Source organism: Condylura cristata, unplaced genomic scaffold (assembly GCF_000260355.1).
Source record: "Condylura cristata isolate star-nosed mole 26May11 unplaced genomic scaffold, ConCri1.0 scaffold00022, whole genome shotgun sequence".
NCBI lineage: Eukaryota > Metazoa > Chordata > Mammalia > Eulipotyphla > Talpidae > Condylura > Condylura cristata.
In genome coordinates this window covers 28,765,414-28,787,382 of record NW_004567123.1, presented here as the reverse complement: position 1 = coordinate 28,787,382, position 21,969 = coordinate 28,765,414, and the positions used below count along the sequence as shown (strand labels likewise).

Here is a 21,969-nt window from a genome sequence, read left to right as displayed (position 1 = left end):
GGAGGTGACCACATGGCGGCAGACCTCTCCTGACCTGCCCGCTGCTCCCCTCAGCAGTGTACTTTGTCGATCTGCCTGTTCTGTTCCCCACTCTGTCCCTGGTGAAGCCTCTCGCCGCCTCTGAGCCTCTAGCCTGTACCCCAGTTCTGTATGTACAAATAAATAAATCTTTAAAAAAGAAAAACAAAAAACAGATGCTGAATCCAATTTCCTGGTACTAAAAGCCAGAGGCATTCAGGACTGGCTCCAGCTTAGGTCCCAGCCTCATGGCCCCTATTTTCCAGGATGGCATCTTAGAAACTGATTTCTGTGCTGCTCTCCCTCACTGGCTGTGTAGGTGTCAGAGGTGTGAGCTTCAGGAGTTGTGAGTAGCTACAGGCACCTGTGTGTGAGAACACACGGACACAGAGGCCCTCTGCCCTCCCAGTCAGTCATCTTAGATCAACATTCATAGTGGGGAGAAATGAGGAAGATGTGTACAAGCCACTTTCAGCCTCACGTCCTCTGGGAACCTGCTGAGGCCTGGTCTGCAGCCCCCTGTGCTCGCCTAACACCCCTGTATGCCACTGCATCACCACCACCATTACCCTGCATGTCAAGTGTGTTGAGAGGTCTGGTGACCACCCCAAAGTGCTCCATCGGGACAAATATCATGCCTTATGTATCTTTGATCCCCCTCAGGACCCTGGACAGTGGCCAACATATCATGAATTAATGAATATATTATATATTATAATGAATGAATACATAATATACTATCGTGAATGAATTAGTAGATATTAAAGAAAAAGAAAATATCATTATCCTAAAGAAAATGAGACACCAAGCTTCTTGAACTGGAGTGACATGAGAAAGACGAGGCATCATATGAGAAGGTGGGTTGCCAAGCTCTGCCCTGCGGCTTCACTCTCACCTGGCCCCTTGCTCAGCTTCACCAATCCCTGCTGAATCTGTCTCCTAGAAGTTGTCTTCTGTGCCCAACCCCCAGAACAGCATCAACCCTGAATCCCTTACTTACTTGTCCCGCAGAACGACCCCCTCAATACAGGCCCCAAAGAGAACAACGGAGCTGATATCTGCAGCAAAGGATAAAGGAGAATCCCCTGGGTGGTGCCACCCTTTGCCCACTGCTGCTGAGCAGCCAGGCCCCGCTCCAGCTGCCCACCCGCTAGAATCCCTGCCCCCAGTGGCCCCAGCCCAGCAGTGCAGGATACAGACAGCAGAGGTGGTGGCGATGGCCAGGATGGTGCCAGTGGGAATTGACTTCTGGGCATCCCGCAGGTCCCCGGAGCGGTTAGAACCAGCCATGATCCCTGTGAACAGAGGAGCAGCTAGGAGAAGAGGCCTGCAGGCCACGAGGGCAAGACACCAGCTTCAGAGTCACGGAGATTGGGACCTAGCTCTGGTGTACAGTGAGGGCTTGGCACATTACTTGGCTTCTCCTGGCCTTACTTCCTCATCTGGGACAAACAGAATGGAATTCCAATCAAATCCTTTCCCAGGGGAATGGAATCGTTGGCTTCTGCCTAGGTAATGGAGCTGTGGACTAAGAACTTCCCCCCATCATCACTGACTTTCTCCTACCCCTCCACTCCCAGGCAGGGTCCCCCCTCTCTGAGCAACCCTTCACCTGTGACAGAGGGGAAGTAGATGCCAACCAGCAGGGTGAAGTAGGAGGTCATATCACTGAAGACATAAGGATGGTCCATGTCAACAGGGGCGCCATCTGCCAGGCCCACTGAGGGCATCCCACGCCGCTCCACAATCACCCCCTTGGTCAGGTAGGAGCTCCATAGGTTCTCTGTGGAGGGGGGAGACACAGGGAGCTCAGGAGAATGACCAGAAGTCAGGATTCCTGTGCTTCGGAGCCGGGGGTCCAATGTGAATAAGAGAGTCAAGGTCAACCACCTCTTGCTCCTTCCACCCTCCTCAGGTCTATTTCATGTCCACCACCATGTCCTAAGCTCCTGCTTTGGGTCAGGACACATACAGGCACTGTGCACATGAATCAGATATAATCCCTGCCCCCAGAGAGTCCAGTCTAGAGGGTGAACAAATATATGGCAGTCCCTTACTTGAAACCCTTTGGTGGCTCTCCCTGTCCTCAGGTCCCAGCCCAGACTGCTCAAGAGGGTATCAAGGCTTACAGCCCAGCTCATTCTAACCCCCCCCAACATCATTTCTTGCCTCTCCCTCCTTTGCACTTCATGCCCCAGTCATACTACATTACCTGTGGTTGGAAGGACACAATGTACCTTTCCATGCCTACAAGCTTTCAGGCAAGCTGTTCTGCCTGCAATTCCCTATTCCCCTAATATAATAGGAAATCTCTTATTTGCCCTTCAAAACCCTCCTTGGATGAGTCCAGGAAGCCTTATCTCGCAGCTTGATACACCTGACTGCTCCCTCTCCTGGGACATCTCTGCTCATGAACACACATCTGCACTATCACAATTTATTTCCTCATACATCTGTCTCTGCCAGTAGACTCCTTGAAGTCAAGAACTATGACTTATTTATGTTATGTTCCTCATGCTCTGGGCACTGTTGGCTCTTAGTAGGTGCTTACTAAATGAATACTTGTTAAATGGGTGAATTTCTTTCCTACTAGGTGGTTAAGATGGTTGAAGTCTCATCTATACCCCTTCATGACATCAAGGGCAGTGAATGGTCCAGAGTAATTGCTCAACAAAAACTGATTGATATTAGCTAAATCCCAAAGAGAATCCCTTAATCCTGAGCCCCTGCAGTGCTCCCTGGATACCAACCCTTTTCCCTCACCCACCCCCACCCCCAGACCTTTGATGAGGCCACTGGCAGCTCCAGGAATGCCCTGGATTTCTGTGACATTGTTTCGGGTGAAGTACTCGTCACAGGTGGCGTTGAGGAAGCGGGAGGAACAGAAAAGGCCCCAGAGCCGTGTGGTCACTGTCTCATTTCCTTCCCAAGCCAACTTGGCACAAACATCAAAGCCGTGGCGAGACAGTGTGCGGTTCCCCAGGAGGCAGATTCTAGGGAGAGAAGCAAGGGAGGGAAACAGGGAGGGAGTCAGCTCGCCCTGAATTCACACTAGAACCACAGGGCAGGTGGGGGAGGAGCATTCAAAAAACGCAGATGCCAGGGCCCTGTATCGAGATTCTGATTTAATTGGGATGGAGCCCAAAATCAGTGCTTTTCAAAGCTCTCCCCAAATGATTCTAACATGCAGTCACAGCAGGAGAACTACAGATTTTGTGCAATCTGTGTTTCAACAGCATGGACAACAGTCTCTGTGTGCCTTGGGACACAGGAGAAAATATTCTAGGGAGAGAAGCAAGAACCAGCAGGGATCTGAAGCCCTGGGCCCTCTTTTCTATGTCTTCTCCCCCCATAGTTTTCCCCCTCATAGACTGAACATAAAATGGTGTTCCATCCCAGCTGGTCCCCTACCAGAAAATGTTTCTCTAACACTAGATTCATCCCTTCAGAAATGATTCCCACTTAGTGCTTCCTAAGCCACACCACCAACAAGCAGCTGACCTTCACAAGGGAAACAGCGTCAGCCTCCAGAAATGTTATCTCTGAAGAGACTGCCTCCAGGGCCCTCCCTGGTGGCACAACAGGCTCTTTAGCAGCACTATGAAGTTCTTAGCAGCCACTTTAACATGAGGTCGATTCCTGGCCAGGGAGGTGACCCACATGCGTGGTAGACCACTCCTGACCCACCTGCTGCTCCCCTCAGCAGCATATTTCAGTCAATCTGCCTGTTCTGATCCCCATTCTGTCTCTGGTGAATCCTCTCATCCCCCACACCTCTGGCCTGTACCCCAGTTCTTATATGCATAAGTAAATAAATCTTTAAAAAAAGAGAGATTGCCTCCAAACCAAGAGAGATTTTTCTTCCAAGGGAACCTACTCTGAACTTACAACCAAACATATTCTGAGAAATGGGAAAGGCTTGTGTGAAGACCCCAAGACTGGGCCAAGGAAAAGGAGGACAAGGTCTTAGATTCAGCACTCACGGGAAGTTAGGTGGGTCGAAGGCAGACTTGATGACCCCAGCATAGATGGCCAGGATGGAGAGGATGACACAACCCAGGAAGACAAGGGCAAACTTGTTGACATACTTGACACCCACAAATACCACGGTGGCCATGCAGGTGAGCACACAGGTGCCATACACACGCATATTGTTCAACATAGCTGCTGCTTCCCCACTGGCATCTTCTGCCTTAAAAATGGCCATTGCTGGGAATAGGTAAGCCTGTGGGAAAAGGGGGAGGAGGTCTGGTGAGTAACCCAGGAGTAGCCAACTGAACATGGCCCCGAGGAAATAATCTGAGGTGTGTGCATGGTTTGTGGAATATTTTACAGCAGTGCAAGGCTGGAAATGACATCCAGCAGGAGAGTGGCCTGCCCTGCAAGGACTATTACACAGTCGTGAAAAATGCATTGCAAAGATGTTGGGAGCCGTGACTATTTCTATTTTGCTACCAAGTATAATTCTTAGTGATTATTTTTCATTGCCTCTAATAGAAAGTAAAAATTAATTAGATAATCATCACTAAAGAATGGGGTGAAACAATCATAACATTTCCATGTAAACTAGTCTATATGAAAAAGATGGCGTAAATGTATATGAATTGACTAAAAAAGGCCATATATGTTATGTTAGATAAGATCAATTGAGTTTTTAAGAAAAGAACATAGAGAAACAAAACAAAGGGTGTTAAGCCAATAACAAACCCTAGAAATCTGACTGTGGAATTGATTACCAGAGAGAAGAGAGGGTTTATAATGGACTCTGGTGAAAGACTAGGGGTGACTTAGTGGTGTGGGTGGTATGATCAGTCACATCTGAAGAGGTGTGACCCGGTATCCTTAAACCATATACAGTGACAAACCAATGTCCCTCAACAAAAAAAAATGAATAAAAAGCATTTATCTAAAAAGGAAAGGATGCATCTTATGATCTCAGCTTCACAAAGGCACTATACCTCCATGCAAATACACATATACACGTTTGTTATGTGTTTAAATATGTCAAAATAACAGTTTTCCCTGAATGGCAAAACGGAATAATAATTTTGATTCTTTTTGCACAGGTGTAGCTTCCAAAATTTCTACATTAAATAAGTAACTCCCTGCCCTTATCTGCCACTTTGCTGTCTGCAGCTTCAGTTACAGGAGCTCAGTCACTGTGGAAAATACACTGTACAAGGAGAAGTTTCGAGAGAGTGACCACATTCTCATAACTCTTATTACAGCATTTGTTCTAACTGTTGTATTTCATTATTGATTATTGTAGTGAGCCCCTCACGTGCCTAGTGTATAAATTAAACATTAGGCATGTCTGTCTAGGGAGAAGGAAGGCACAGGGCTGCGAACTCTCCCTGGCTTCAGGCTCCCTCATGGATAAGGGGGGGTGACTGTATTTATCACATTATGTTATATAACATAATGTTTATATTTTCACAAAAATCATATTCACTTATGAATGATATTTACAGAGAGGGTTTTGAGTTCTTTAGGGAAAGTTGTATGGTTACATTTTAAAACAGAATTAAATACCACATAGGAAAAAGAAACTGGAAGGAAATACACCAAAATGTTGGTCATTTTTTTCAGACAAGTACTTTTTCCTTTTTCATATTCTTTAACATAATGCAATATAGATGCAATGGGCAAAATTATTTTTATCATAATTTCTTAAATGATCTATCTTTGAGAGCCATGGGAGTCTACTGTTTTCTCTCCTAATTTTGTCCTCAGGCCTTTTTTCTCCTTCCATCCTCCCTGCCCCACACCACACTCTTCCCCAGCCCAGAACTGCACATCTTAGATCTGCTTCTCCCAGGCAGCGTGGCAGAGTGGCCCAGAACAGGCCTTCGGGTCAGCAAGACACAGGTTCATATCATGCCCACGTGTGCCTCAAACTCCGAACCTCGCTTTCCCCACCTGTGAAACAGGGACAGCTAGTTCACAAGATGACGTAGCACAGGTCATGGGACCTGGGCCGTGCAGGAGCTTGGCAAACGTAGGTTCGGTTCCACACTGGAGGTACGGGGGAACCGAAGCTCCCACCTCCTGGGAGAGGCAGGAAGGATGGAGACTGGTCAGGCCTCTCCTCTGAACACTGCCCACGGGCCTTGCTTATGTCACTGCTGCTGACAGATTTCCTCACTGAGCTCCCTCACATCCTTCTTCCCTTCTGCAACCCCCTGGCCATCAGCACATTCAGAGTGCTCAGAACACTGCACACAGCGATCACAGAATGGCAGCTGCTGTGTGACCTCACAGGATGGTTTCTACTGTGATTTTATTCCTATCAACCAGCCTCTGCGACTTAGTAGCTGAGTGACTTGAACAAGACATTTCGCCTCTCTGAGCTTCTCATTTGTGAATGGGCATGTAACACTTAAGCCTCATGAGGTCAGGAGGTAACGACCTAGAAGCACCTGGGAACTCTGCTAAGCGCTCAGTGGGTGCCTACCACCGCCAGCTGTTCCTGTTACGTAACTGCTGTATCTCGTCTTCCCAACTAGACTACGGACTCTTTACAGCACATCTCATTTGTCTCTGGCTTCCTGAGTGGCCTGGCCTATAGGGGTGTCCAGGTAGCACCAGTTAATGACTGACAGCCTGGGACCCCGCACCTCCTCCGAGGCCCCTCTCACCAGTAGGATTTCGATGGTGCCCAGGATGTACATGGCCCCAGCAAAGGTAGTGCCCAGGTAGAAGCAGAGGCCCACGGCGCCCCCAAACTCTGGGCCCAGAGACCTGGAAATCATGTAGTAGGAGCCGCCAGCTGCAGAAAGAACCTAGTATCAGCAAGAGGTTCAGGGGCACGGGGCTACTGTACAGGATGAGGGTGCTCAGGGACAGAGGTGGGAAGGGGGTTGCTCTGGGTCACTCAAGCCTTTCAGGCTGCAGCCCTCAGCCTAGTGAGAGACCCAGTCAGCCACTGTGAGTGGATTGGCAGCACTAATTACCATGTTGCTAATTACCCCTCTAAGGAGGTCAAGGCTCAGAAAATAGGATGATGGAGCAGAGGGTCTCAGGCAGACGGGAGCTCCTGCATTGCCCTGTTCATCGCCAGTAAGTCTTCCTTCCCTCCCCGCAACGGGGCGTCCCCCACCTACCCTGCAAACAGTAATGCCCCACTCCCAGGTCTGCAGTACTGGGGGCGCCTGGTGGCCTAAAAGCCAGTGGCTCCATTTGTCCTTCCACCTAAGCAGGTCCCCTCTAGACCAGCTGGCCCCTCTGCCCTCCAGGAAGCCCCGGGGACATACCAGGCACGACACCGTTGGTGGCAATGGCACTCATGGAGATGGCCGTGAGCATCGTCTGCAGGAGAGAGAGCATTGGGATGTCGCTGGGGCGGGGGCTGCTGTGGCCTGGGGGGGCCAAACCCTACCCCCCCCCCCCCGTAAAAACCTGCCAAACCCACAAGCCCTCTTCTGGGATGAGCTTCTCCCTGGTCCTGTTCCAACTCCTACTCCTGCCAAGCCCTTGTCGAGAAAGCCTCTTATTCACACACGCATACACACACAGAGAAGTGGCCAGAGCAGCAGAGAGCTCTGGAAGGCCCTGTGCAGCCTCTGACGAGCTGTCTGACCTCAGACCAGTCCCTCCACTTCTCTAAGCCTCAGTTTCTTCACCTATAAAGTAGGTGTGGTGGCTTCAGCACAGGTTACCTCCACACGCAGACAGGGGTGGCTCAAGGGTCATGAGTGAGGAAGTGTAAGTGTGTCGATGAAGCAGGTAGACGCTTGATTGTTTTTTAGAGAGGGCTGGAAACACTCACCCCAAAGCTGTTTTGACACACTCTCAGCCTTTGGTCTGGGCTCTCGAGAATGTTAGCCATCATGGGATTGCAAGTAAATGCATTTCTTTGCCTACATGGATCCTTTTCATCAATGAATGTGTATTGCGTAACTCACGCACGCACACCCAGGTGAGGCCTGGCTATCAGGCGTCAGGGACCAGCCCACGGAGCTGCAGGAAGGACCAGCCAGACCTAGTTCACTCCCAGAGATCACAGGCAGCGGTTCCTATAAAAAGCTCAGTGCTCAAGCTTCCCCCCGCCTCCTCCCACCCCCAGGTCCCACTCAGCCCAGCTGGCAGGGGGTGGGAGAAGGGAGGGTGTCACTCACACAGGAGCAGCAGATAAAGACCATGCAGAAGGACTCCATGATGCCCGCGATGCCCACCACCCAGGTGAGCCGCAGGAAGAGGATGACACCGAAGATGTTCTGCAGGCACGGCAGGTACACGCCCATGAAGGTGCCCATGCGGGGGGCCTGTGGGAGGTCAGTGTTCTCTCTGTATCCCCCAACCACTACTGACTCCGCCAGGGCCCTCCCCCACCCCCACTTCTCTCCAGCTATTCTCTCCCTCTTCTTTCCACTTCCCTCCTGCCAGCCGCTTCTGCTGCTCACCCCCTGCCTCTGCCCAGACAGCCCCTTCTCCCCACCTCATGCCCCACCACCCCCCCTTCAAACCAAACCCCGCCCTCCACCCCTGCCCTATCGCCCTCTGCCTCCACCAGCTACTGCTGCTGCGCCCATTTTCCCTGTGCCACCCCCCCCACTCAGCCCCCCCTCCTTCCTCATCCCTCCTTCCCCAAGACGCTCACCTGCACTGGCTTCTTCTTTCCACCCTCGTTGTTTTCTGCCTCTTCATGCTCCCTACTCCCCTGGGGCAGGTTGGTGTAGTTGGCCAGGCCACTGAGCAGGGAGGACACCATGGGACTGGTGTCCATCTCCTCCTGTGGAGGGGGGATCGCAGTGTCAGGGTCTCAGGGAGTACGTGGGGTGAGCCCAAAGGTAGCCGGCACAGAGCAGGGGAGGGGACGGGGAAAGAGGAGGAACAGACGAGAGGACAAAGCAAAGGGCTGGGTGGGGTGGGCCTGAGGGGAGAAGCAGGGGCCGGTGGCTCAGGGGAGATGGTGGGCCTGAGGGAGGAGAGAAGGCCGTTCCTGGAGCAAAAGGAAGCAGAGGGCAAGCAGGGAGTTGAGTTGAGGGTGGGAACCCCACACCTCCACGACCCACCTCAAATAAGGCCATGTTCTTGCCATCGTACTCCTTCCCCTTCTCTGTGTCAGTGCTGTTGATGAAGGGGCTGCTCTCTTTGGGGTTGCCATCACCTGGGAAGACAAGAGAAGGCAGGAGTCGGCATCACCTGCCTGGCATCCCCTGCCTGTGCAGCCAACTCTTGGAGGCTCGCTTTGCACACCGGGAAAATGCAGCCAATACCTCCCTGCGGAATAGTTAGCTGGCAGCAAGGACAGAACGCCTGTGCCCTCCCTGGCGTGCACTGGGAGCGTCTTTAATGAGCATGACTGCTCTACAGGGTCCTGCTTCATTCTCCAGGACTCCTAAGACTCCCCGCGGGCCCCTCCTTCAGTGTAACTGATGTTTTGGGCTGGAAGTAAGCTCCTTCCAGGGCAGGGAGGCAGAGAACACAGGAGGTGAGCTGTGACCCAAGGATATTCCAGCTCACGGAGGAGCGACCTCCTTTTGACATCTTTGCCCCTCGTTCACCTTCAATCCATATGTATTTACTGAGTATCTACGAGGTGCCAACATGGGTGGAGGGGGTGGAGTAAGCACACAACTGACACTGTGTGTGCCCGCAAGGAAGCCAGGAGTAGAGGAGATGACCAGTCAGTCACCAGGAACTTCCAATCCAGAATGAAGTTCCGTGACGGACAAGGGACTGTGGGAACATAGGAGAAGCATCCAGGCCAGCCTGGGAGGTCATGGAAGGCTTCCCAGAGGAAGTGACGTGTCGGCTGAGAACTGAAGGATGAGTAAGAGCTGGGGGAGGGGGGGGGGTTTCCAGGCAGAGAGAACAGCAGAACAGCATGTTCAATGGCCCAGAGGCAAGAGTGAGTGGAGCCGGTTAGAGGACCTGAAAGAAGTCTGATCTGGCGGAGTTGAGGAAGGAGTGGGCTGAAGGATGAGGAGTGACTGAAAAGAGGAGTGACTGGAAAGGTAAGTGTGGGTCCTTAAACAATGAGCAGACTGTTCTCAGGATGTGAGACCTCACCCAGAGGACAAGGGGAAGCTGCTGAAGAGTTTCGGATAAAGAAAGGCAACGGACGAGAGACAAGCCTTAGCGCGATCGAGATCGATCGCACTAGCCTTTAACTGGAGAACACTGAGGCTGGTCAGAGCCGTCAGCCATTCAGGCAAGGGCTGACAGTAACTCAGACCAGCGCGTGGGACAAGGGAGACTCAAGAATGACTGACATATTTCTATGCCATATGTTTGAAGACGGCAGAAGGAGGAATCTAGGATAATTCCTGGGTTTCCTAGCATGGATAGAGGGATGGGTGATGGTGCTTTTTAATAAATGGGGGGGGGGGTTAGGAGTGGGGGAAATGATAGATTTGGCTGAGGGGGAGGCAGTGCTGGATGTGACTATTCCCAGAAGCTGCTTGGATATATGGGTCAACGGCTAAGCCCCCAGGCCCTCCCTGGTGGCATAAGGGGTAAAGCACAGCACTGCAAAGCTACCTGCAGCCACTGCAGCCAGGGAGCTGACCCACAGGGCGCAGCGGGCCTCTCCTGTCTCACCCGCTACTCCCTCGCAGTGTATTTATTTCAGTCAATCGGCCTGTTCTGCTCCCCACTCTGTCTCTGGTGAATCCTCTCACCCCCTGCACCTCTGGACTGTACCCCAGTTCTTGTGTGCATATATAAATAAATATTTTTAAAAAAATATCTAAACTCCAGGGGAGCAATGAGGCAAGTCCTTGAAAAAGTGAGTTGGAAGTGGATGGATCACCCAGGGAGAAAGTCCCTTGGGCATTAAGGAGGAGACCTTTCAAAGAGAAACAAGAGACTCCCCCACACACACACCCAAGCCCATTCCCTAGGCTCTGGTCATCATTCCTCATCAGCTCCAGGGCTGAGTCTCAGTAGTAGACATCTCTCTGGAGGCCAGGGAAACTTCCCAATGACCAAACCCCAGTGAAGTTGTATTTCCTTACCATTCTGAATTTCTCCTTCCCTCATCTCCCTACCTGGGGAAAAACATCCTTTGTTGCCCTATCTGGCTCCATTCCCAGAGCATGATTTGTTACTAATCCAATCTCATCCCAACCCAAAGTTGTGGAAGGGGAAATAAGAGAGGCCTTGCTTCCTGGAGGAACCCACACCACTGTCTCCTGCCACCCTCCACCATGGCCAATAACCTAGGACTCCTGCTCCCCAGGGATGGGGCCACCACCCCACCTGGTCTTACAGGCATTTGTTGCTGGGAGCAACAGTTCTCATCCTCCTAGTGGGAGCCTGATGCATAGTAGGTGCTCAGGGAAGTCTTTGGCTGGTAAACTCCCTCAGACTTACCCTGACCCCTAAAACTCCAGAAAACTGGAGTATAAAAGTGAGGTGGATTCCTCCTTTATAATGCTAACAAGATGCCTGTGTTCTCATCAAGTGAAGAGGTTGACAGGAAATGAGATTAATGGTCTTAAAGGTTAAGAAGCAGGGTGGAAGTCAAGATTTAAGGTCCCTTCCAGGTTCACTGTTAGAGTCTACAAACTGGGCAAGTCACTCAAAGTCTAAGCCTCAGTTTCCTCCCTTGCAAAGATCGAGGTGTTAGCTCATAGGGCTGCTGTGGAGATGAAGCAATAGCCCCTACTGGGAGGACCTAGCCCACTGAGGGCAGCTCTTGCTACTACGATGACAACTGTGATGAGGAGGATGATTCGAGGTGCCCCTCCCAGTCCGGGGTCCCCATCCCACCCCCCTTCTCCAGCCTCAAGATTGAGAGGTCCTGTATCCCCTGGGACCAGTTCCTCTCCCCTCAGCTCCGCTCTGAGAACCAGTCAGCCTCTGCCTCTGGCGCCCAGTTCCAAGCCCCTCCTCCTTCGTGGTGCCCAGGGCTTGTCCCCGGCCAGAACAGGGTCGTCCTGGCCCAAGACCCCGCAACTCGGCAGCCCTGCCCCGGTCTCCATGGCGACCGCGCGGGCCGAGAGCGCAGCGCCGAGCAGAGCAGGCCACGCGCCCCGCAGTCGCTTATGTAACTCGGCGCGCAGCGCGGAGCCGACTCGGGGCGGGATCCCAGCCAGGAGGAGAGCGAAGGGGAGGGGGCGGCTCCATAAACCTGCCCTGGGCCCCGCCTTTCCATCCGCTGTCTGGACTGCACGCCAGGTGCCGGGTCTCCTCTGCCAGGGCTCATTCGGTCCCCTCCCTGGAACGCCAGGCGCACTGGTGGAGGGGAAGGAGGGTTCGCTCCATGAGTTCTCAGAGGAGCAGGACTGCGAACGGGGAACTTGCCCTCATTCCCCAGAGTCAGGAATCAGGATGATGGGCGCGAGGCGCGAGGCGCGAGGCGCTCGCGAGAGAGGCAGGGCCAGACTGAGGCAGAGACCTCTAGGCCCCCGCCCCCACCCCCTGGGAGCTCTCAGTCCGAATCGGCTTTCAATTAAGCTGCGGCCGCCAGAGCTCCCAGAGAGGAAACAGGCTAGCGGCTGGGGCTAAAGAGCCTCCCTGGGAGGCCTGGGGCAGGGCCTGGAGGAATCCCCGAGCAAGACTCGGAGAGAGGAGGGTGACCGACCCTAAGAAAGGCGACCTCAGGTCAGAGACAGTATCTTTAGGCTCTTCTTTAGGCCAGAGCTGTTACTGGTCCTTTCCCACCTGCCGAGGTCAGTGGCCAGATGTCCCCTACATCCTCAAGAACCTAGGGTCAGAGATGCCAGGGGCTGGTGATCTGATTGTCCTTCCTCCCTCAAACCCAGCAGGTCCCTATAGCCCCCCTCACACACACCCCAACTCCAGGTGCCCCTGGGAAGCCTTCTCTACCCAAGACCCTAACCGTCTACCCAGGTCCTGGCCACTCTAGTCCCAGTTCCTGGACCTTACATACAGAAAGAAGGTCTGCAGAAGGGCCAGCTACACTCAGAGTCTAGAAACTAATGGGGAGGGGGTAAAACTGAAGGAAGTTCCCAGGATGCCTCTTCTCTGGCATCCTGAGAGCCACAGCATCTCTGAGGCCCAGTAAAGTGTCATCACTGGGGCAGAAAAGGAAGGGCTGGGTGATCACACCACATACCCCATGTCTGGGAGAGTAGCAAGGTTATTTCTCTGGCTGAGCCCCTGTCCCCATAATATAAGTATCTGAAGGGGATCCCCAATAGAAATGACCCTTGTTCACTCCCTGGGCACCGCGGTAGGGAAGTCTGGCACTGCCGCAGGCTTGACTTTGCCAAACCCCCTCCCCCACTAGCAGCCTAAGCCCAGGGGAAAGAGGGGGGCCGTTGCCAGATGAGAGAACCCCAGGGTCACTGGAGAGATGGATGAGACAGTCAGCTGGTAGTTCCAAGCCCTATATACTACTCAGCCCTAGGGATAAAGGGGTGTTGGATAAATGATGGGGACCCTGGTGTCCAGCCTTCCCAAGTGGCCACTTGGCTCTGAGTTTGAGCCAAGATCCAGAGGACTTCAAGTCAAGGCTGCCAGTCCCTGGAAGACCCCGCTTTTTCAGCCCTTGGAGACCTTGGGTCATCCCTGGGAGAGGTCTGCAAGAGTCTCGGTCCAGAGGGTCAAGCAATGCCCAGGGGAGCGTTTGAAGGCGCTGAGCGCAGACCGCCAGAGCGGGAGGCGAGCCAGTGCGCAGGGGACGCAGCGCAGCTGGAGGGTGGGGGGTGGGGGCGGCTGACAGCCGTGATGGATGGCTGAGACCGCTGGGGGGCGGCGGGGGGCCTGGGAGCCGAGAAGGTGGCTGGCCCCAAGACCTGGGAGCAGGGAAACCGCGGAGGAGGACGCGGGAGGGCCAGAGCAGCGAAAGGACTTGCTCCAAGACCCTCGGTTCCCAGCGAGTCTCCGCACCCACCGCAGCGCGTCCGCAGTGTCCACACCGCGGCGCGCAGAATTCAGCCGCCGGGACCCCATTCCTGAGGCCTCACTGGGAAAGCTAGCATTGCTGACCAAAAAGGCTCGCCTGCCCCCTCCCCGCCCCACCCTTGAAACCTCACTGCCACCGTAGGGCACTGAGAGGAAGGGGAGCGGGGACGCAAGGGGGGTGATCTTGCTTCCCGTCCTGAATAAGAACCCACGGGAACGCGAGAGGGAGAGGGAGATTCTGCAAAGTAAAGCTGAAAAATCTCCAGAAGAGGTCCTCTTCAATCAGAGGTCGGACCTCAGGCAGCTCTGGGGGAGGGGGCCCAGATTGCACCAAGTGTCCCCTTAAGGAGACACTGCAGCCCGGACGGGGGCTGTCATATAGCTCAAATCCCCCATTGGCACCTTCCCCCACCTTTCAGCTGTAAGACTAAGAACGAGGGACTGCAGCAGACTGCGCCCCCACACACACCCTCCCCGCCGCCGGTCAGTGGTCTGCGCCAGGACGCCGGGGTCCCTTCTCGGGGAAAGGAGTCCTCTCTCACCCGTCGAGCTCCACGTCAGCTCATTCTAGCTCTTCCATCCCTTTCCCACCGCCTCCCCCGCTTAGCTAACCCACGTCTGCCCCCGGCCGGCGGTAGGCATTGGCAACCCCTCAGCCCCCCAACCCTGCCCTCGGGCGCGGCGCATTCCAGAACCTCGGACAGCGCCTGGCGCATTCCTTCGGAGCCAGACTCCAGGCCGCCTTGAGCGCCCACCGCCCCGGTCAATTCCAGCCTCTTCTTTAAAGGAGGCGGCCCCCACACTGCTTCTAACCCCAGAGCTGCCTTCTCTCCTCGCCGCCCCCTCCCTCGCCGCCCGCAGACTGCTGCTTACCGGGGTTGGCTCCCCCATCGCCGTCCTCGCAGTCCGTCAGGTTGTTTAGCATGGTGGCGGCGCGGCGCCGGGCCCGGGGATGGCAGCGCCGCCTCGCCCGCGCCCCTCTGCCCGCCTTCGCCGCTCTCTCGCTCGCTCTAGCTCTCGCTCGCTCTCCGCTCCACGGAGGAAGAAGCTGCAGTGCCCGCCCGCCCGGCGCACACACATTCGCACACGGACACACGCTCACACCCGCGCGCGCCCCCTCTCAGCGGCGGCGCTGCTCACCTCATCCCGTATGCAGGAGGCGTGAGCCACTGGCGGGGTTTTGGGGGGGAGCCCGGGAGGGAGGAAGAAGAGGGGACGCGGGGCGGGCCTAGAGCTCCTGGCTGCCCCCTCGCACTAAAACCGGGGGCTTGCTCGGGTGGGAATGGAAGGGGTGCTGCGGGGGACGGAGGCCTCGCCTCCCTTGAGCAGACGCAGCTCCGTCTGCCCCCCACTCTCCGGCGCAGGCGGGGCCGGCACGTGGGCAGGTGCCATCCCGCGCCCTAAAAATAACAGCAGGGAACTAGGTCGCGGCCGCTGGGAGGCGGCCCCGCAGCGGCTGCCTGGCTGGGGGTCTGGGGTGACCCCACGGGAAGTTGGGGGGGCCTGATGTGACGGGGGTGGGGCTCCATAGAATATGGATCCCTGAGGGGCCTGAGAAACTGGGAGGCCAGTCCTACAGAGAAATAGCCCCAGACCCTCCTATATCTCTGTTCAAGAGGTTGGAGCAAAGGGGCTTGCTGAGGCCAGAGGTCTTAACTGAAGTACTGTACTGCCCTCAGGGCAGTTCAGGGTCCCTGGGTGGAACTGTCTGGCTCATCCTACCTTAAAATAAGAGAAGTGGTGCCTGAAGAGTTGCAGTGAACCCTCTCATTGTGCTTAGTCTGACAGGAGTCCTAGCATCTTGCCCCCAAAGACAAACCCCTGGAGTTCATGAACAAGGACCCTCTGACTGTGGAATGACCCTGGGAAGGAAGCATGTTGGAGGAGAGAGGCAGCAGTGAGGTCCGAGGGAGCACTGACTCCCCACTGAAGATGGTGCAGCCTCTAGGGAGGGCAAGCTGGCCCAAGGCTGCCCAGAGACAGAGTGGGGGGAGGGGGAATAGGCCACAGATCAGTTTGGAGCCAGGTTTTCTCCTGGGGGGGGGTGTCTAATCTCCTAATCCAGGATTGCTTTCTGAGTATTCCAATGCTGACATGCTCTTTGCGTTCCTCCCCATCCCCCAGCATCAGTCCTCCAGAAGCCTGATTGTTCCAGGACACCTCAGAACCCCTAAAATTCAGGATTGAACAGAGGGTAGAGTAATCTCAGGAAGTGGCATCAGAGGTATGGACCCTCCAAGTGTCTGAAAGACCTAAACATCAAGGAGAATAGGTTGAGGAGAAGTGATTTTCAGAGTCACTCTAATGCCCCTTTTCCCTCCCCCACCCACACTACTTATCAAAGTTCCAGGACAGTTCCAGAGCTGGAGAGATTAAAACCAACCACCTTATCTAATGCACAGCTTTCAATTTACAGATGAAAAAGCTAAGACCCAAAGCCTGCAGACACAATACCATCAAAAGGCAGAACATGGTTTAGAATCCAGTATGCTTATTCCAGTTTAGGACTCTTGCCTGAACATAACTTTTTAAACTGGCCCTGCCTCCAATAGGAGAAACAGAATGCAGTCTATCCAAAGTGCTCTGCAGCCTAGCTGCTAAAAAAGGAACCAGGACTGAGTGTGAGATGGATTCCCCTTTATTTATGCTCAGATCTGTGATTCAGGACTAAAGTGGCCTCTCAATTTGATACTGATGGTGTACCAAGAAGACCTTCATAGGTCCTAAAAATCCATCCATATGATTGGACACCGGGTTATAGGGTGTGATTTTTTTCAGAACCATGGACAGAACCCAATGCTCAGATTCGGGTTTTCTGCATTCATCCGAGGCTTCAGATTAGGTCACCCACGGAGGCCCACAGCTGACTGAAAGAGGCCGCTGATGGTCCATCCCTAAGATATCACTGCCAGTGAGTTTTGTGGGCACGTAAGGGGCTTTTTAGGTAAAAAGGTAGCTACTCATACAAGGGGTGAGAATTGGTTTCTTGACTTTCCCAGAGAGAAAACCACAAATAAGGTCAGGTAAGTTTGGATTGGTGGATGGGTAAAAGGATAGCAGGTGGGTAGATCAGTGTGCAAGAATTTCTTAGCACCACATACCACCAGTAGCTCTGCTTTTCTACTACTCTGTACACAGGAACCATAGTAAAACATCAGTCATAATTGTGTGAGAATTGCTGTGAAAAAAAAAATAGATGCTGAGGTTTTTTGGTTTTCCCAAGTCTAGGATGTTCCCCTGGGATTATTTCCCTTCAGCAGTCCCAGACTACTGGACACTCAGAGACTGAGCCTACGGGGGCTGGGGGTGAGGGGACCCAGATCCAAATGTATCACTGGGTAAAACTGAATTCCTCTCTCTGGGTCTCTGTATCTCCATCTGTAAAGCTGGGATAGACAGTCCATGGGACTCCATCTTGCTCTGAAAACTCCTTCGTGCTCTCTCTGTTGATCTTAGACTAAAGCCACAAAGCCTTCTCTGAAGAGCTTAGACCAAGTGAGAGACAGTCCCCAAGGGGAGACTCCAGCCCTTCCACTCACCCTCCCCAAAGGTGGGGGTGATTTGAGCTACTCAGGCCTCAGGTCAACCTCTCTGTGATGAAACTCTGAGAAAACACACTGCAGATACATACGGCGCTCCAGCCTGGCCTTAGCCAGGAAATGACTCTCAACTTTAAGCCCCAGCAACCTAGTTAGCAGTGGAGCACTCCAGCCACACCCACAGTCGTAGAAGGAGCCAGGGCTAAGAGCACCTTCCATCACAGGGACAGAAGAGGCAGCACTGGGCTGAGCCTTATTTCTGAACTCTCATTCCAAACCTCATCCCACTTCCCCCCTTACGCTTCTCAGATAGAAAAAAAGTTCAAGTATGCTGCCTCCAAAGGCTCAGGATTAGGGAACTAGAAGAGACTGAAGACATTATTTTTCCACTCACCCTTTATGTATAAACTGAAGCCTAGAAATGGAAATGTATACATTTTTTTCCTGGGTGAACTTGTGGTCGATGAGGGGCTAGAACCCAGCTTCCTGACCTCCAGCCCAGGGCTCCATCCACTGAAGCAAGATTAGAAACTGTTTTTGATGGAAGCTGGAGCCAAATGACTGGATCTTCTTTCCATGGGAGGCACACACCGAGGTCTTCCAGTGGTTCAACCTCTCTCCATCCTTAGGTCCATGTTATCACCCCCATGAACTAAGCCACTCACCTCCAACTCTGGCCTCATGGAGCCATAGCCCTGAACCCTCCTTCACTCTTCTGTCCCCCACCTGCATATGCAGTCTTCTAGACCCAAAACTCTTGCAGGGAATTGATGAGTCCAGTGCACAGCACACCCCACACACAGGGCTTGCTGCAGAGCACGTCAACCACCATCGTCTCCATGGCAACCAGGGGCTTAATTAACAGGCTGCAGCCCCATCACCATGGTAATGGCACCCCAACAGCCCCTCATTCCCCTACAGAGTCAGTACATCTTTCCTCTTTCTCAATCTGGACCCCCTTATCACTGCACCCACCCCCCACCCCCACCCCACCTGGAGAGCTGGGGCCAGGCAGATCTCTCTGGTTCATTGAGAAGAGGGGAGGGGAGATGAGGAGGATGAGAGAGAGAGCAAGCAGAGCAGCCTGTCACCATGGCAACTGCAGCCCCGTTCATAACCAGTTTGTTACCATGGAGATTCCCAGGCTCACCTTGGGTTGAGGTACTGGGCAGTGAGGTTCTGAATTTTGGCTAGAAGTGGGAGTGACTGGAGAACTCCTTAGACAGGCTGGAGAACTCCAGATCCCATAACTCGGTGTCATTCTTCCCAATTTACAGATAGAGAGACTGAACCCTGAGGTTTGGGTATGCAAAAAGCAGAGCACTTCATGCATCTAGATGTCCAGAGAATCTATGGTTAGAAAGACCCTCAGATAGCTTCCTGTTCAACTCCTTTATTCAACAGATGGTCAAATTGAGGCCCAGAGAAGGGAAGCTATGTGGAAAGCCACAACAGAGACTGCGCTAGAGTGGTGGGCTAGCTGTTAGTCTTGCTTCAACCCCCTGCCTTACACTGCTCCCTCTCACTGCAGGGAGGAATATTCCAGCTCCTATTCATCTTAGCCTCAGCTCAGGGCACTTTCCAGGGAACTGAGGCATAACAGGGAGCAATGTAAAGAAGTAGGAAAGTGCCTCAGCATTGTAACAACTGGTCCCTGGTCCACTGTTACCCAGTCAGGTTCCATAGTACGCATGAGGAAACTGAGGCAAGAGGGTTGCAGCCAAGGGTGACTGTCTCAGCCTCTGACTTGCTTTATTCACCCCCACAAGTCATGTTCCCACTCATAGCTGACGCCCCAGCAGCAGGAAGCACTTCCAAGGGCAATTGCCACTTCCTTGGTCCAGAAGAAAGACAATGCTCATTAACAAGTGACCCATAAAGCCTCCCCCAGCCCTCCCCCATCTCCCACAGCTGCCATCTCTCCCTGTCAGTCTGGGCAAGGACAAGAGATGGGGAGAGCATCTCCCTAGGGCCAGAGGCTGATACGAGAACAGCTGTGGAAAGGATACCACCAGATGTTGGGTCCCTCCGGCCTTGTCCACTTCCCCATGCAGTGACCTACTATGGAGGAAGTGCTGAGAGGAAGCCATCCCAGGCCTCAAAGTTTAAGTCACCAGAATTATTCTCAAGATAGAAGTTCCGATAAACTCATGCACACAGGTGCCCACCCCACGGCTAGACACAGAGGCACAGGCATCGACATGCCCATCAGTGCCTCAGCACGCGGTGACACACATAAGCACTGACTCACTGACGGCCCCCCAGGCCATCAGAGCTAGTGTGGGATGCTCCTCTCTCCAGACACACAGTGACACACACAAACACCGCCTCTGCCACAAGCACACAGCATTGCAGATTCACAGCTAGTTTGCACACACACCTGCACAGCCAAAAGTGGGGAGCCATGCTCTGCTTCAATGTGCAGGGGCTTGGACATGGCAGTGGTAAGACAAAAATCATCTTGGGACAAGAGAGGGAGACTTATTCTCAGGCCAGGAGTTGGGAACGGGACAGAGCGGCAGGAGGGGAGAAGCAGGAGTCTACAGTCACTCCACCTCTCATTTGATGAGCACGAAGCACCTCCTAAGTGCCTAAGGCTCTGAGCTTGAAACTCGGAACACAGAAAAGAGAATTTGATCCTTGACCTTGTGAGGCCGAAGACATACAGGTAAGTAGGTGCCATCCACATACGGGTGCTGTAATGATGGAACGGGAGTAAGAAGAGGAATGGCTGCCTCTGCCTGGGAGCAAGGGGAAGTGAAAGGTTTGCAGAGAAAGGCTTCCTGAGCTATCACTTACAGAGTGAGCAGGACTTTCCCTCACGAATGGAGGTGGGGAGATAAACACAGGCAGATATATCAGGAACAGGTGAGGAAAGATTTAAATGGCCAACTTTGGGGTTAGCCTTTATCTTACAGGCGATGGGGAGCTTTGTGAATGGTGATCAGGGCAAGAATGGAGGCAGTCAGGCCAGTGAGGAGCCGTGGCCCTGGGCATGTGAGAGGGGATGTGGGCTTGGATCAGGTTGATGGAGATAGGAGAGATGTGGTCAGGCTCGGGGTAAATTCTAGCAATAGACTAATATGTGAGAACCAAATAGATGTGGTAGGAAGAGAAAAGGGGGCATTAAGAATGGCTCCTGCACTCAATCTGAAAGGATGGTAAGTTACTGATTTTAAAAAAAACGAGAAAGGGGACAGACAGGTGAAGTTGAAGGTGGAAAGAATCCAATAAATGAGAGTGGGCAGCTCCAAGAGGCGACTGGCTACAAGACCTGAGTCCTTCGGGAAGCTAGGTTTGTTAGATCATGTAAACAATAAGGAATTTCGCCAAAGGAACACCTAAAATGCCCGTCTGGCGGTTTTGGTGCTTAGTTTTGTTGGGTCAGGGTGAGCTCACCTGCGGCTCAGCAGCGACCCCTGGCGGCACGGGGAGGCTCTTCCCCCTCCCTTGCGCCGGGGCCACTGTAAGCCAACTCACAGCTTTCCTTCCAGACCCGCGGGGCGCAGAGCCCGGGAGGGGACCCCTGACAGGTGCCCCCTACGGAGAAGGCTGTAAGCGCATCCAGGATGCTACTTCTTCACAGAAGGCTCTTAGAAGGGTCCTACCCCTCCCCTCTGCCTCCTGCGTGTAATTTACAATACAAGACCCTGAACTGGGCCCGCGAGGAAGAGCCCGGCTGGCTCACGCGTCGTTCTGGAGCTAAAGCAGAGGGAGCTAATTGGATCCCCGAAGTCGGGACTGGCGTTCCCACCGGGCCCTCCCAGAATCTAGCTGCTCGAGGTCCAGGCTAACTTCTTTTCCTCCCGTCTCCTTCCCGGGATCGGGATCCCCAAGCGCAGCCGCAAAGCCTTCCAGGCCAAGGACACAAAAGATCTGTCTAAAGGACCCGGGCCCATTTTTTCTCCCACTTTCGACCCAACCCCCTAGCCTAACACCCAATCTGGTCCCGCCCTTTTCTGGCCCCAAATGGAGCTAACCGGGCTTCCTCCCCCTACCTTTGAGCCCACCGTAGTCATCCAGCCCTCCTCTTTCCCTGATTCCGCCTCCTCCCCTCGGGTTCCGCCCCCACCCGAGACCATCGCGCCCTTCAGAGCGCTCGGGCCTAGGCCCCCGAGACCCCAGCCCTCCCACCACAAGACCCACCCCCTCGCCTCTGGCCCCACCTTCTTCCCAGTGGCCCCACCCACCTCGAGCCTGGCCCCTCCCGCCACCTGCCCGTCGGGTCTTCCTTCCACCCATCCCAGGTAGGCACCAAGTCCTCCCCTTTGTGCCCCGCGGTCGGTAGCTGACCCCCCAGTGCAGGCCCCGCCCCCTCCAAGAGCAGGCCGCTCGCCGTGGCCCCGCCCCTTCTGTCGCCCCGCCCCCATGCTGCAGGCCCCACCCCCTGCGGCCTCTACCTTTGGCGTCTTCCCCAGAGAGGTGGCGGAGATCCGGGAAATCCGCCGCCGAATGCCGGTGGGACTTCGGGTCAGGGGTCCCGACGGGCCCTGCGATGGGCAGCGAGGTGACGGTGAACCTACGACTCATGGTGCGGAGAAGGGCCGGGCGGCCTCGATACGGCCCGGATCGCACAAGTGGCCGCAGCCCAGCT

At 54.0% G+C, this 21,969-nt stretch overlaps 1 protein-coding gene across 2 annotated transcripts in view; it reads right to left on the bottom strand.

The window, feature by feature from the left end:
• SLC12A5 (solute carrier family 12 (potassium/chloride transporter), member 5) overlaps window positions 1-21,905 on the bottom strand; it is a 33,317-nt gene extending 11,412 nt beyond the window's left edge. The window contains exons 1-11 of one of the 2 annotated variants that reach the window (XM_004687436.1): window positions 21,776-21,905; window positions 9,033-9,127; window positions 8,618-8,749; window positions 8,136-8,282; window positions 7,272-7,326; window positions 6,657-6,787; window positions 4,002-4,243; window positions 2,800-3,011; window positions 1,631-1,801; window positions 1,215-1,313; window positions 1,019-1,076 (exon numbers count right to left, since the gene is read on the bottom strand). In XM_004687436.1, the coding sequence (XP_004687493.1) occupies window positions 1,019-1,076; window positions 1,215-1,313; window positions 1,631-1,801; window positions 2,800-3,011; window positions 4,002-4,243; window positions 6,657-6,787; window positions 7,272-7,326; window positions 8,136-8,282; window positions 8,618-8,749; window positions 9,033-9,127; window positions 21,776-21,905 (1,472 nt within the window). Of the gene's footprint in view, window positions 1-1,018; window positions 1,077-1,214; window positions 1,314-1,630; window positions 1,802-2,799; window positions 3,012-4,001; window positions 4,244-6,656; window positions 6,788-7,271; window positions 7,327-8,135; window positions 8,283-8,617; window positions 8,750-9,032; window positions 9,128-14,709; window positions 14,878-21,775 lie in introns of those variants that run through there. The other variant, XM_004687437.1, reaches the window with a different exon arrangement.
• Window positions 21,906-21,969: the final 64 nt, after the last annotated feature.